Source organism: Nematolebias whitei, chromosome 1 (genome assembly GCF_014905685.2).
Source record: "Nematolebias whitei isolate Nwh7 chromosome 1, NemWhi1, whole genome shotgun sequence".
In the NCBI taxonomy this organism is placed as follows: domain Eukaryota; kingdom Metazoa; phylum Chordata; class Actinopteri; order Cyprinodontiformes; family Rivulidae; genus Nematolebias; species Nematolebias whitei.
Window position 1 is genome coordinate 79,457,089 of NC_056498.1, and position 15,307 is coordinate 79,472,395.

Genomic DNA, 15,307 nt, shown 5'->3' on the forward strand with positions numbered 1-15,307 from the left:
GATATAATAGTATCTATTCATTTTAATAAGATTATTGGAAGTCACTTTTTTCTTTCCTTGTTTGCGGCACCCCTGGATGGACGGCACCCTTAGTATTTGCCTATACTGCCTATGCCACGGATCATTTCTGGTACAAGTGGTACAAACTCATCTTGTTTTTTCAAAGTAATTGTGTTGTCAGTCATGTGTCATACAGTCACCTGATGTTCCTGAGCTGTTAAACAGTGTGCAGCTAATCTGTTAACACTGTAAAATGATCTCAGTAGGTATGTGCCTCAATGCATGGACAAAGCAAATCACCCAAAGACATCTGAGACACTTCTTATAGTTCAGCTGCAACAGCTTCATTATCATAGACGACAAACTGCAGCTTCAATTAGCTGCTATCCAAACCTTTCTCTCTGCTAGTTGGTTCAGTGGTAGATTATGAAGCAGTGGTGTCCCTATTCTTCAACACTGTCAACAATAAAATTACATTCACATTGCTGATATTAACAGCAAAGGCGACATAATGTAGAGTTTGAATGTAGAGTTTGAATGTTTACAAAGATAAAGTCTTAAAATAGTTCCACTATAAATGAGGATTTGGCTTATACGAGTGTCTAACAGCTGAAATCTTCTTTGTCACTATTACACAGGGTTGTGAAATGCTCAGTTGTGCAGCAGGAAGAACTCAGTTTCACTGTTCAGGACGGCAGCCCCTCACAGACCTCACCCACTTTCCCAGAAACCAGTCTCCTCATCAACGTTCCTGTTGTGCTCTCGGCTTCAAACTCGCACCCCGTCTGAGCTGGAGTACAGTCAGTCCAAAGGAGCACTGTGCTTCATTAACCCTCTGTTCATAAAGGTCCACCAGCCAGACGGTGGCAAGCAGCACATCTCTTTCAACACCTCTGAGACAGCAAAACCAGGCCTGAGGGAAAAGTCCGACATAAAAACCACCAACACTGAAGATCAGGACTCAGGTTCTGAATATCTTCAGGTCTGTAGGTCAGACCGGTGTGACAAAGCCCAGTCAGCTCAAAGACATATACAGAGCCTTTGTGGAAGCTCTTCTGATAATGCACAAACTAGTAGCAACCAGAGACTAAGTGCTGGAGAAAGTGTGACACAGTTCCTACCATCTCCTCCATTTCTGCTTCAACTTCACTCTCAGTGCTCTGCACCACCTGTCCAACAGCAAAACATGCCTGTAAAAGTTGCCTGGATCAACGATCCCAAAGAGGAGGAGGACAAGCAGAGCAAACCTCTTTCTAGTCTTGGATCCTCATTTAGTACCAGCCTCTCAACATCACTATCCAGGACATGTAGCATCAGCGCCCTCCCATCCATTCCCCAGCAACCCATGCCCCTCTCTTTGACATCTCTGTCTTCTTCTCCACGCCAATCCAAAGTCTCATTATCATCAGCCAGTTATGAGGATGCTCAATGCTATTTGGCCTTAGAGGACAAGCCAAATGAGGTTGCCATTCGTAGGACCAATTTGTCAAGGCAAAATGTAGTTAGATCCTCAATACAAGACTCATACAGCCCCTCAAAAGCTTCCCTAACACCTGTAGACAAGCATACAGAAAACTTAACTGTGGGAGAAGTTTTGGAAGGATGTAGTGTGTCCAGCCAGTGGATGAGTGACATGAGCCTCTCCACAGATTCCTCAGATTCCCTGGATATTTTGCAGAGTTCAGCCTACTTTATCCCTCCTCTGCATGATTCCAGCCCCCCCACTATGGATGACTTCAACAACCAGCTCCCTCTTTCCCTCCCGCCATCTCACCTGTGTTTCAGCAGCATCAACCTCGATGATGACAATGATGACGAGGACGAAGAAGTGTCCATCTTTGGCATCAGCCTTGAGAGCGATCAGGAACAAGACCAGGACCAGGACCTTACCATCCTACCACCAGGTTGCAGCACAAGAAGACGTTCAAGTGCCAGCACAGTGGTCATCCAGAAGGCCCTGCGAGGAAACCTTCGCAAAATGAGCAGTGTTTTTAACTCTCTCCTGACACCAGAGAAGAGAGCAGTCCGCAAAGTGCGTGAGCTGTCCAAGGATAAAAGCACGTACTTTGGCTCCCTGGTTCAGGAGTATATCAGCTACATGAGTGAGGGTGCTGGCACCCAGGCGTGGCAGAGCTATACCTCTGGTCTGGAGCTGTTGCAGACTGTACGTCAGTTTATCACTCAGATGAAGAGCTATCTGCGGCAGAGCTCAGAGATGGAGCCATCGATCGAGAGCCTCGTCCCCGAAGACCAGATTGGTAAGTTTGAAATGAAAAAGTTCTTCTCTGTAGTTCTAGCTATGCGTTATTTTGTTACTTCACTGGTTTTACCAGCTCTGGCACACATGTTGGAAATCATCTTCTTGCCTCACTCTGAAAGTCTGAGTCAACAAGAAAATAATTACAGTCATTTGGGGGAAAAGTTTTTTTTTTATTCTTGAGAGATTTCCACTGACGTTGCAGCTCTGTTCAGTTCCAAATGCTCCATATTTTAAACACTATGACCTCACAGTCAACTCAGAATGTAGCATGACTCATTCACGTGTGATAGCGTGAAGTGGATGTCATGTAAAATCATATTGTGGAAATGTATTTAATGCCCATCTAGCAGTTTCACTTCCGCATTGTAGCATTGGAAAACTACATTTAAGCAGCTGAATGCAGACATTAATCATAACTGTTGGGTCACGTACCGCTGATATACAGAAACAAAGTGCAAATCGTACGACTGCATTTCTTTGTGTGTGTGCTGCTAGAGCTTACAATTTGCTCAAAGAGGCCTTAGAAAAGAAAGCACACACAGCCACACACACACACACACCTGCCGGAAGAGAAGTCTGAGTCATTTAGGCCAAGACTGAGTGAATGGACAGAGTAACATGTAAACATAAGCACAAAGAGGGATCTATCTCAGGACTACACCAACCTGTTTTACTGACCTAGCTTAAAGCTAAAAGTAGCATAATACTTACTTAATAAAAGATGAACTAAAAGTAGCAAAAAGTCTGGCTAAAAGTATCAGAAAATTAGTTAAAGCTTTAAAAAGGGCTACTAAGAAGCATTTTTTTTCTTCTTTCAGCTAAAAATTAGATCCTTTTACTTGTTAAGCATGACTTTTAGCTACTTTTCTTTAAAAGTTAGTGTTTTGTTACCTTAGCAAGCATTTTGCTATCTTTGGTTTTCAGCTAGTGTTCTGCTTCTTCCTGCTTTAACAACTCAATTACAGCAAATTTACATTTTTTGGAAAACCTACTTCTTCAGTTCAATTAATTGATATAAGTATCAAATTATTCTGGATCAAGGGAAGCACCGCTCTCAGGTCAGAACAAACCAAACTGTGATTTTCCCCCTCAAAGATTTCAAGAATATTATGTTTTCTGAAATGATAAAGAAAATAAATAAAACCCCAATTCTTGTGGGTTTCATGTCAGGAACAAGGTTAAAGGGTTAGAATGTGAGTTTTAGTTTAATTACAATAAAAGCTGTCTGTTAAATCATTTGAGGACTCAATAACATATTTTCATATTTTATAAAACAACCCAGTGAACAGAATTAAATCACAGTTCCCACTCATCACACTGGCATGTGGCATACTTTCATGCCCGAGTTGTGAATGACCTCATTTCCATGGGACTGACTCGCAGAGAAATGCCGCGGGTTAAATTCTGGTAAGTGTTGCACAAGTTGTCAGTTTCAAAGAGCTTTGTCTGTTCAGCTCAAAAGCCTGCTGGCCCAGATTCATCTGGATGGCTGTCGGTCACATTTTTCAATGTTGTACTCCAACTTCAGTTTTTTTTCTCTATCCAATCAGTGAGTGAGAATCAGCGGCAGGTCCCCCCGTAGCATTCTGCTTCACAGGGGTCTCTGTTTCAGGGACGTGCACAGACTTCAGGTGGTGCTGGACCACCTGCCTTTTGCCCTCTGGACCAGGCATGAGCACCTTTATACCTATTTTTTTTACAATGTACAGTATGTGGCCTATGGTGGTATATCTGGATTAAAAAGCATACAATATACTACCAAAATACACAATATGCCTGACCGCACAGGCCTGCAGCAGTCCTGTGTCATGCCTCTCTCAACGTGAACACACTGCATGCAAGGCAGTTAGACACAGAGGCGAGATGCAGGAGCGAAACTTCAACAATATTCTCCTCTGCTCTTCTGCTCACCAGAGCCCTGGTGACGGCTAACCAGCAGCTAGCAAACAAAACGAGTGGATGTCCCTCAACCTCAGATGCTGAAGTTCTAACTTCACCTGCATCAATTTTATGAAGAAAGTCTAGTCCTGCGCCGTTAAACCTTTATTATCATATACAACAGGTGTATAATGATAACAATAATAATAATGGTCAATGGACTGTACTTATACAGCACCTTTCTATCTTATAAAGACACTCAAGGCTCTTTAAATGACAATCTGTGCCCTTCATAAGCACTCTACTAGAGCTATACAAAGAATAATCAGTGCTTTATATCACATTCATAAATCGATGAGACACACATTGGAGGCAATGAGGGGTTCAGTGTCTTGCCCAGGGACACTTCAGCATATGACTGCTGGTGGGATTGAACCCCCAACTCTTGCATTGGAGGACGACTGCTCTAACCACTCAGCCACAGCCGCCACATTGTATGTAAAAGTCTGGGGAAGCAACACTCTGCTCTCCTAGATCAAACTAGCAGCAGCTACAGAGGACTGTTTATTGTTATATTCAGATCAATACAAGGTCAAGTATGCAATGAAATGCTCAGGATGGGAAGAACCGTCTCAACTCGACAAAAAACAAACAAACAAACAAACAAATACCAAATCATGCAACAAAAGTACATAACAAAGCACCACAAAGTGAAAAAGAAAAACAACATCTACAAGGTCCAAATAAACATCATTAACATGCTTAGAATACAACGGTGCTAGTAGATTAATCAGGAGAGAATTAGTAAAGATGAAGAGGAGAAAGATGATGAAGACATGTCAGAGTCAACACCAGAGTCATTTTAAGGGACAAACTACAGTATCTATAATGAGCTCTTTCATCCCCACACTTGTTTTTATCAATGAGATAGTTTGTGTGTAAACTTGAATTTTAAATGGTTATTTTATTAACACTAAAGAATACACAATGTGTTGTTGTTGTTCTTTGTTCTATTATTGCCAGTTTGATAGTTACAGAAACCACTCTGTTGAGTGCTGAATAGTAATAAACATCTGCATCAGACAGTATATGGTTATTGATTAGAACTAGTTATTCCCAATGTAAAAGATGTGCCTGTAATAAATCTCTCACTACTAATGCAGCCAGTGTTTCCATGAGACACACAAAGGGCCCTTTTTTCTAATTGAGCACCTGCCTCACAAAAATGTCTGTGCACGCCCCTGCTTAAAGTAGAGAGGAAGTTTATATCATGTGGATAGTCCCATGGCACAAGGTATTTGTATTTGATTGCCTGTGCTGGATATCTGTGAAAGTCTTCCTTGAACAGATTCTGCATGTTTTCGTTGTTCCTGATTCTTCAGTTCAATTTCAATTCAGTTTCAATTCAGTTTATTTATAGAGCGCCAAGTCACAACAGAAGTCATCTCAGGGCACTGATTCACAGTTCAAGGAAAAACAAGAGTCCTAGACCATACGGTACGCGCAACAGAATCAGTGCAGCAAATGTCTGACGGAGAACTAAACATGCCAGTACCTCTCACAGCACAAGAGCTGTACTGTGAGTTTGTAACAGGACCTGAGTAACCAGAGACCTGAGAACAAGTCCCAACTTACTGTCCAGAAACTACAGCTCCCCCAGTAGACTAGCACTGCTGTGCTATCCTTTAAATCCTGGACATTGGAAGATCCATGAATCAGACTTGTTTGTAAAACACATTCTACATATAATAATACTTTACAAAGTAAAGTTATTAATCTTGAGAAATTGGTAGCAAAATCCTTCATTTTGGTTTCCCAACATTTTCTAGCTAAAATTCATCCAATTATTGCTACGATTGACCTTTCTGCTTGCCATAGTCCATTTTCATATTAGGTTTCAGCAAGCTAAGAAACCTGTAGAAGCTAACCTCTCCACGTGATATTAAAAAGAAGTGACTGGTCAGGACAGGCCACCTTCATGTACACACACAGACATCTACACCTCCAGATGCAGGAAGAGGGCCACCTGTGGGGGAGTGGTGGCACAGAGGTTAGAAAATGGGCCTGTGATCGGAAAGTCATAGGTTCAACTCCTGGTACCGTCAACATTCAAATGTGGGTGGAAAAGGTGGAACATCCACACCTGCCTCTACCCTCATTCGCCCCACTCTGGGTCCCTGAGCAAGGCCCTTAACTCCCACCATCTGTTCCCAAAACAGGTCTCTCTATAAAATGAGTTCTCGTGGCTTAATGAGACTACCTGGATAAATAAAGGGTAAATAAAAAAAATGCATCATGAAGGACCCCACTCACCCAGCACATACAGTTTTTGACCCGCTCCATTCAGGAAGGAGGTCAAGGAGCATTAAGTGTAGAACCACTAGGTACACCCTGAGGCTGTTAGACTCATGAATCTCTAACCAGATTAATCACTGTGAAAAATCACATCATGTTGCTGCTGATCTGTTTCATGTTGCTGCTGATCTGTTTCATGTTGCTGTGTTTATTCGTGCTCATCTGCTCACACAGACTCATGTTCGTGCTGCTGTTCGACATATTGTTTTTATGCTAGAAGTGCTTAGTGTATATTTAGTTAATGTTTTTTTAGTTCATATCTTAGATCTTATTACTGTTTATCTTTTACATTTTATTGTTTGATGTAACTTGGACCCTGTTTACACAATTTCGTTCCACCACATGTATCACATGAGGTGCGAATGACAATAAATAATCTCTGAATCTCTCTGAATGTATGTCTCTGTGGTCCAGTTGGAGGTGATTCTATCCCTGGACAAAATCAATGAAGTGTGTGGGCATCATTCTTTTAAAACCAGCTGTAATTTGATCTGCTGTATGAGCCATGGTAGATATTTTATTAGAACAGGCAACACAGGTCATATTTCTGTCCAATACATTAGTCTGCCTTGCCAAATTGTTCAGCAGTACTTCAGTGTGGACCACTTCGTGTAGGCCCTGATCGTTGAAGACTGGGGATATCCTGATGCATGCTCAATAATCCAGGTAGAAGACTGGGGATAGTTTCAGTTGGAGAGTTGCTCCTTGTCAAAACTTATTCTTATTTATTTATTCTGCTTTTCAAACAGCAACTTCAGGGAAAGAACGTACTCCGGGTGTTTTCATAACGAGACAGTCAAACTGCACGCACATCGCTCATCAGCAATCTTGTGTTGTGGATTTCCTAGAAAACATTTTGTCCTCTTTCCCTAACTGTAAAAGTGTCAGGAGTTATTGGTGCAGATTTACTGTCATGAAACTGTTTGTTCCGCCTCTCCCTAGAGATATTTGTCAGTAGTGTTTGATTGTGAGAAGTTTCCAGTAACATTTTAGCTATGCTGGCTAAAAGAGAATGATAGGAGGAAGGTTGTTTCCAGTAAAACAAGAGACTGTAGCCAAGAGATGGCTATAGTCTCACCCTGGAATATTTCCTTTATCTGACTGACAGTTTTAGCTACAATAAATCAAGTCACTGTTTCTTTATCAGTGCCAGCAAGCAGCATGGCAGAAAAAACAGTTGCAGAGTCACCCACTGATAAGTTTCAATCACCGCGGAGCAATAAGGAAGTGAGTGCGCTGCAGGTAAATGGGTGCCACAAGCCTTGTTTTCCTGCAGTGTCAGCTCCACATTCAGCAGAAACATCAGATGTGGAAAAACTCTCCTCTGTGGGGAAAGGGAGGGGTGCCTTAGCTTTGCAGATGGCAGACACTGAATGTCAGCTGATGTGCAAAGTAGACGTCTGCAGATGTGCTCAGCTAAAATAACTGCTGACCTCTGTTTTCTGGAGGATCCAGCAGCGCCGGCAGTGCTCCAGATTCAGCACTGCTGTGGTTTGGTTCCCCTCCAATGATCTCATAGTGTGCTGGATTGCTAGAACTGAGCTCATGAAGGCTAATGTTGACTCTGTTGCTGTGTGGAGACGCTTCTGTCTGCGCAGCAACTATACGCTCATGCGAATGGACTCCAACGTGCACAACCAGTGAATTGTACATATCTGACTTTGATGCACTGCTGGCAGCTTTTGGCTGAACTTATTTTTTGCCCGAATGCTGAGCAGAACTCCTCCCAAAGCGATGACCACTTCTCCCAGCAGCCTACCAAGCTCCTCGTCACTTCGTACAGCCAGTTGCAGGTGTTGGGGGTTGATCCCTCCTTCTGCTGTCACTAGCCACGTTTCCTGCCATTTTCAGGATCTCAGTGGCCAGGCACTCGAGCACGGCTGGCAAGGAGATGGGAATGCATCTACGGCATCTCCTTTTCAACTCATTTGAGATTTGGGGCTCTAGCTGAGATATTATTTTAGCTTTTGAGATGTTAATCAGCTGCTCCCACTTGTAAAAAACATCTTGTTGTTATGGTTACGCATCATAACACATGTCCAAAACTAAAAAAAGTTTTCATAAAAATCCTTCCAGCTGCACAGCATCCAACACTAGAGGAAACAATCATCCAAAAAAAGTAATTTACATCCAGAAAAAGAGGAATTAAAGTTTCCATAAGCAAAATCTCAGAATGAATGTAACAGAGCTGACTTCATTCTGTTGTTAGCTTTGTTCTTCTCATCTACCTGCACTCGTCTTGAGCGCCTCAAGTGGTGGTGAGTTTAAAACATGCCGAATCGTTGTTTTGTAATCAAAACAAGGCTTTTATCGAGGCTTTGAGAAAATTTGTAGGTTATTTATATCTGTCCCAGCTAGCAGAACCTAACGGGGTCATAAACAGAGAGCATTAAAGAAAAACAACTCACATCTGGGAACATGTCAGAAAATTAATATGTGGACCAGCTCTAATTAAAGCATAAAGTCCCATTAAAAAACACTGTAATTATATTAATATTTGTGATTATAATGAGGGAAAATAAGCATATTTTCTGTTTAATAGCAATTATTACAGACCTGCTACACATCAGCTGATTATTAACTACATGGCAGGTGTTTACAGATGTTTTAAGTTATGTGGGGAAACAACCAGCAGGCATTAAAGTTTGAACAGGAGTGTTTTTATTAACAGTCCCGTGGTATCTGCATCAGTATAAATGTTAGAGCGATGGTCCCATTGTTCCTAAGGGGCTGTATAAATACAATGTGTATTATGATTATATTTGGAAATTAAAACAGAATTTGATCATCTACATGTGGAGCACTGACTGCCTTAGGATTCAGTTTCTCTTCATTTAACATTCTGTTCAGATAAAATTTATAAAAAACAGCACATAGAGCTATAATGGCGTATATGGGTGTTGTTTCACTCAGATTTTAATATTTGAGATCTTATTAAGTAGCACAGTGGCTCAGCTGGTAGAGCTACCGCCTCTCAGCGAGTCAAAGTCAGAGTTTCTTTATTGTCATTTGCACCTCATGTGGTACATGTGGTGGAACAAAACTATGTACACAGGGTCCCAGTTACATCCAACAATAAAATCCATCCATCCATCCATCCATTATCTTTACCTGTTTATTCCATTTTGGGTCACGGGGGTCGCCGGTGCCCATGTCCAGCAATCACTGTGCGAGGGGCAGGGTACACACTGGACGGGTCGCAAGTCCATCACAGGGCCACACAGAGACAAACGAGACAAACAACCATTCACTCTCTCATTCACACCTAGGGACAATTTAGAGTTACCAATCAGACATGCATGTTTTTGGTCTGTGGGAGGAAACCGGAGTACCCGGAGAAAACCCACGCATGCACGGAGATAACATGCAAACTCCACCCAGAAAGGCCCCTGGACCGGGGTTTGAACCAAGGACCTGCTCGCTGAGAGGCAGCAGCTCTACCAGTTGCGCCACCGTGCTGCCCCAACAATAAAATGTATAAGAAAAACAGTAATAACATCTAAGATATGAACTAAGAAAAAACATAAACTAAAAATACACTAAGCACTCATAACATAAAAACATTACGTCGAACAGCAGCACAAACATGAGTCTGTGTGAGCAGATGAGCACGCATGAACACATCAACATGAAACAGATCAGCAGCAACATGAAACAGATCAGCAGCACCATGAAACAGATCAGCAGCAACATGAAACAGATCAGCAGTACCATGAAACAGATCAGCAGCAACATGATGTGATTTTTCACAGTGATTATTCTGGTTAGAGATTCATGAATCTAACAGCCTCAGGGTAGAAGTTGTTCCTCAGTCTAGTATTTCTACACTTAATGCTTCTCAACCTCCTTCCTGAGGGGAGCGGGGCAAAAAGTGTGTGTGTGCTGGGTGAGTGGGGTCCTTCATGATGCAGGTTGCCCTCTTCCTGCATCTGGAGGTGTAGATGTCTGTGATGGTGGGGAGGCTGACTCCAACGGTCTTCAGTGCAGCCTTCACCACTCTCTGCAAAGCTTTTCATTCTGCAGCTGTGCAGACTCCATGTCATACGTTGATGCTGGAGCACAGGATGCTCTACACTGCACACCTCTCAGAGAGAAGGTTGCTGGTTCAAATCTCATCTGGCGAGCTTTCTAGGTGGAGTTTGCATGTTCTCTCCATGCATGCGTGGGTTTTCTCCGGGTACTCCGGTTTCCTCCAACAGACCAAAAACATGCATGTTAGACTGATTAGTAACTCTAAATTGTCCCTAGGTGTGAGTGAATGGTTGTTTGTCTCATTTGCCTCTATGTGTCCCTTTGGTGGACTGGAGACCTGTCCAGGGTGTCCCTGTGATGGACTGGAGACCTGTCCAGGGTGTTCCCCATCTCTCACTCAGTGACAACTGGATATGGGCACCAGTGACGCCCATAACTTGAAAAGGAAGAAGTGGGTAAAGATGATGGATGGATGAATGGATGGATGGATGATTGATGGATGGTTTCTGTCATCTTAAATATGTGAGCTACAAGAATGAATTGTTTGTAAAATCTAGAGCAGAGCAGGTAAATTAAGTTTTTCTACCATCCATCCATTTTCTCTTCCCTGCTTCTCCTTTCTGGGTTGCAGGGAGCTGCTGTCTATCTTCAGCAGTCTTTGTGTGAGAGACAGGGGACACCCTGGACAGATCTCCAGTCCATCACAATGACACGTAGGGACAAATGAGACAAACAACCCTTCACTGTCTCACATTCACCTAGCCGACAAGTTATAGTTACCAACAAACCAAACACACGTTGTTAGTCGTAGTACCTGAAAGAATCCTATATGTGCACTGTGAGAACATGCAAACTTCACACAGAAAGACCCCCGGTCCAAACCAGGGATTGAACCCAGAATCTGTTTGCTGTGATGCAACAGTGCTAACCACTAAACCATTGTGCTGTGGTTGTGGTTTGTTCAACATGTTTTGTTAATGGACAGGCGAATGTGTGCAGACCACACTGAAATGACAATTTATGGTAAATGTACTGTACTTATATAGTGCCTTTCTATCTTATTAAGATACTCAAAGCTCTTTACACTACATCAAAGTTCATGCTCAGTAATCCAGGTAGATAATCCAACAAAGTTCATTCAGGTCATCTGGATGGTTTCTTATAAAACGGTTTCGCTTTACAACACAACCTGTGCCCTCATTTACCCATTCATACAGCACTCTACTAGATCTACTGTATACATGATTAATCAGAGCTTTATCACTTTCATGCACTGATGGGACACACATTGGAGGCAATGAGGGGTTCAGTGTCTTGCCGAGGGACACTTCAGCATGTGACTGCTGATGGAATAGAACCCCAACTCTTTCATTGGAGGACGACTGCTCTAACCACTCAACCACAGCCACCCCCTTTATGGTCTCCAAATGTTTAAAATATAGTTTGTAGCCAAATCATACTAGTAGTAGTTTATTAATTAGTAGTTACTACATTAATCAATTCCTTATTTGTAAGCTATAATCATGAAAAGTACAATCAATAATGGCTTGAAATAGTTCACTCTATGTGTAATGGATCTATGTAATACATGAGCTTCACTTTCTGAAATAATTAATAAAAAATATGGAACTTTTTCATGATATTATAATTTTTGAGATGCTCCTGTAAATGATGTGACCTGAATTGTTGCCATATGTTAACAATGTCCTCCTCTCTGTAGACCAGGTCCTGGAGAAGGCCATGGTGAAGTGCGTCCTGAAGCCCCTGAAGCCAGTGTTGAGCGTGGCGCTGCACGAGTTTCAGGTGCACAGCGGCATGTGGCAGGAGCTGAAGGACAACCTGTCTTTGTACAAGGCCCGGCAGCCACAAGAACTGGGTGTGGCCGACACATTGCCCCCTGACTCTGTGGCCATCGACAAGATCAAAGCTAAGTTTCAGGTCATGTATAAACAGTACAACCCAGAGAAGAAGGTCACCACTCTGCTGAGAATCTGCAAACTAATCTACACCATCATGGAGGACAACTCAGGTAGAGATCTGACATTAACATCATGTTTTTACTGTGTTCTCAGTGAAATCTGATGTTTGTGTTTAATAAAATTAAACCTGAGGGGCTGGCCGTGTCCTTGTTACAGGTCGTTTGTACGGTGCTGATGAATTCTTGCCCATGCTGACTTATGTGTTGGCCCAGTGTGACATGCCTCAGCTAGACAACGAAATCCTCTACATGATGGAGCTGTTGGACCCATCGCTGCTTCACGGAGAAGGTTGAAACTCCATTATAAGCTCTTTTTACTCTGAACAAAAAGCACAATTCTTGTGAAAGCTAAGATTATTGACTCTGATGACCGTTACATTTATGTATGTAGGTGGTTACTACCTGACCAGTGCCTACGGAGCCATGTCCTTGATTAAGAATTTCCAGGAGACTCGAGCAACCAGAGTCCTGAGCTCCGAAACCAGAAACACGCTGCGCCAGTGGCACCAGCGACGCACCACCCAGCGCTCTGCACCCTCTGTTGACGACTTTCAGGTGAGTGCAAGCACACCCCCCAACCACACACACAGACAGCTATGTAGGTCTGATTCAGCTTTTGTCAGTCATTTTGTTGACCTGCAACTTTTGTTAGATTTGTTGTGAAGTGGTTTTTGTTGCAAGCAAATAATTTATCATTAAAATCAGCTAAATTTTGTTCTTATGATCAACAATAACATTCATCCATCCATTATCTTTACCTGCTTCTTCCATTTTGTGTCATGGGGATTGTCGGTGCCCATGTCCAGCAATCACTGTGCGACCTGTTCAGGTCACAAGTCCATCACACTTAAAAAAAAAAAAAAAAAAGAAAGTAAATTGGACTGTCTTTTTGACATTTTGATCACTGAGCCCAAAATATATGGAAATTATGGCTATTGCTAATACCAATATTGGGAGGGGGAGGCTACTGCTGATAACCGATATAATGTCTGAAAATCTTTGATCTTTGCCCACCCCCCAACAATCTAAGAAAACAGCGAGTGGAGCGGGTTTGTTTATTTAGTGCAGCTGTTAGCAACCACGAAGCTAAGCTAATCAGATCCACACTTTAATTATAATTAAATTAACTATAGTCACTCACTAGGTTTACAAGTGGTGCACTGTTCATGAAAACAGTCTTCCTAACGTTCATTCACATTTTCTATCCTCCACTATTCACCATAAAGTTATCAAGTGTTACAAAAATATAAAGTAAGCAAAGAAACATCCTTCCCTGTTCATTGTTTAAACAGTCAGTCACATATGGTGAAAGTCTAATTATTATTGATCGCAGCAGAGTTGATTTTTATTTGTAGAGAAGTAAAGATTTCAGACATACAATGCATTTCAATGAGGATGACAAAGGTAACGTTACTAGCACTGATATATTTTACCTCTACATTAGCTTTATTGTTCTGGGTAAAGTTTTACAAGGCAATAGCATGCTAGGTTATCAAAACATTGGCTTGCTAACTTGAGAGGAACGTAACTAATGACAAGCGGGTTGGAGAATCGAAGAAAATTTATTATTGATTTTTTTTTAACAGATCAGTTAAAATAAAATCACCATGCTCTGTTCAACAAAATACACTACACAGTATTGCACACTGCTTTGGTTGTGCTGAAACTGAAAGTTAAAGTTAAAGTGAACGCCATGACTTGAAAGTAGTCCATATGCTCCCTCTGCTGGATACACTGTACAATTATGCCTTTTGCCAGTAAGGACACAGCTTGTTCCCAGTGTTTATATTGGCACATTGGACAATTATCACAGATACCAATATGTCCCCAAATGCCTGTATTGGCCCTAAAATGTCAGCCCTAACGATACAGTGTTTATCCTAGATAACTTGCCATGGCGGGGCACTCATCTCGTCCATGATTTTTGTAGATGGGTGGAACAGAGACACATCTGAACTGTGCGCTGTTTGTACCAACAGTTTTCAGTGATGGTGAGGTGGGTTCAGTGTGAGGACCCAGCATGTGGGAAGAAGCAACACGAGTGCTGCCTTTAGCTTTTTAGCTAGCACGCCTGTATTGCGTGCTAACAGGTGGGTGGGTGGGGGTGCGCACAGTTCGGTTCGGTAGGTGAGGCGCTCGGTTCTGTTGACAGGGCAGGGAGTCCTGTTTGTATAATGGACACTGCGATATATCGGTTGGGCTGTAATTAGGACACAATTGAACCTCCATGACAAGAGTGGGTTTTAGGATTCGTGCACAACAAAACAAATCAGGAATGGTTAAAAAGATTTATTAATAAATTGCCACTGGTGGAGGTCTGGTTCCAGGCCCAGGTCTGATCTTCACAGTCGAGAGCAAGGTGTAGTCCTTCTGCTGGTTCTGAAGAATGATGACAAGAACTGTAAGTTGGCAGCAGCAGAGAATGAGAACACAGAGTGCAGTTTTGGGGGAAATCCAGAGAGAAGGTCCAGTGGAACAGGCTTGGGTTGAGAACCGTTGGTCAGAGATCAAGATCCAAATCCAGAGAATAATCCAGGAGACGTAGTCAAAATAATCAGAAGCTGGGTCGGTGCCGTGGTCAGATTTCAGAGTCCAGAACAGGCAAGGCAAGATGATGTCCAACAATAGAGCTTGACTCAGCTGTAATTCCTGAGGTTTATTCAGCCTGAGTGAAAACATGGTTTTTACGTGGCTGGCAAAGAATTATAGTCTGAATGCCAGCATCAGGTAACAGACAGCTGTGGACAGGATCCAAAGACTGAAAAAGGGTAATGTGCCACTTGGTTCCTTATCCACTGACACATTACCTTTTAGGTTGTGGTTCACCCCTCAAGTCACACTCAAATCTGGGCTCAACTACATAC

General features: G+C 42.4%; 1 protein-coding gene across 1 annotated transcript in view; it reads left to right on the forward strand.

The window, feature by feature from the left end:
• Positions 1-748: 748 nt before the first annotated feature.
• The window catches only part of LOC119430764 (ras and Rab interactor 2), a gene marked incomplete at its 5' end in the record, with an annotated part of 16,090 nt that continues 1,531 nt past the window's right edge, over positions 749-15,307 (forward strand). Inside the window, 4 exons of the mRNA XM_037698243.1 lie at positions 749-2,258; positions 12,186-12,494; positions 12,601-12,732; positions 12,835-12,998. Coding sequence (XP_037554171.1) covers positions 749-2,258; positions 12,186-12,494; positions 12,601-12,732; positions 12,835-12,998 — 2,115 coding nt within the window. The remainder of the gene's footprint in view (positions 2,259-12,185; positions 12,495-12,600; positions 12,733-12,834; positions 12,999-15,307) is intronic.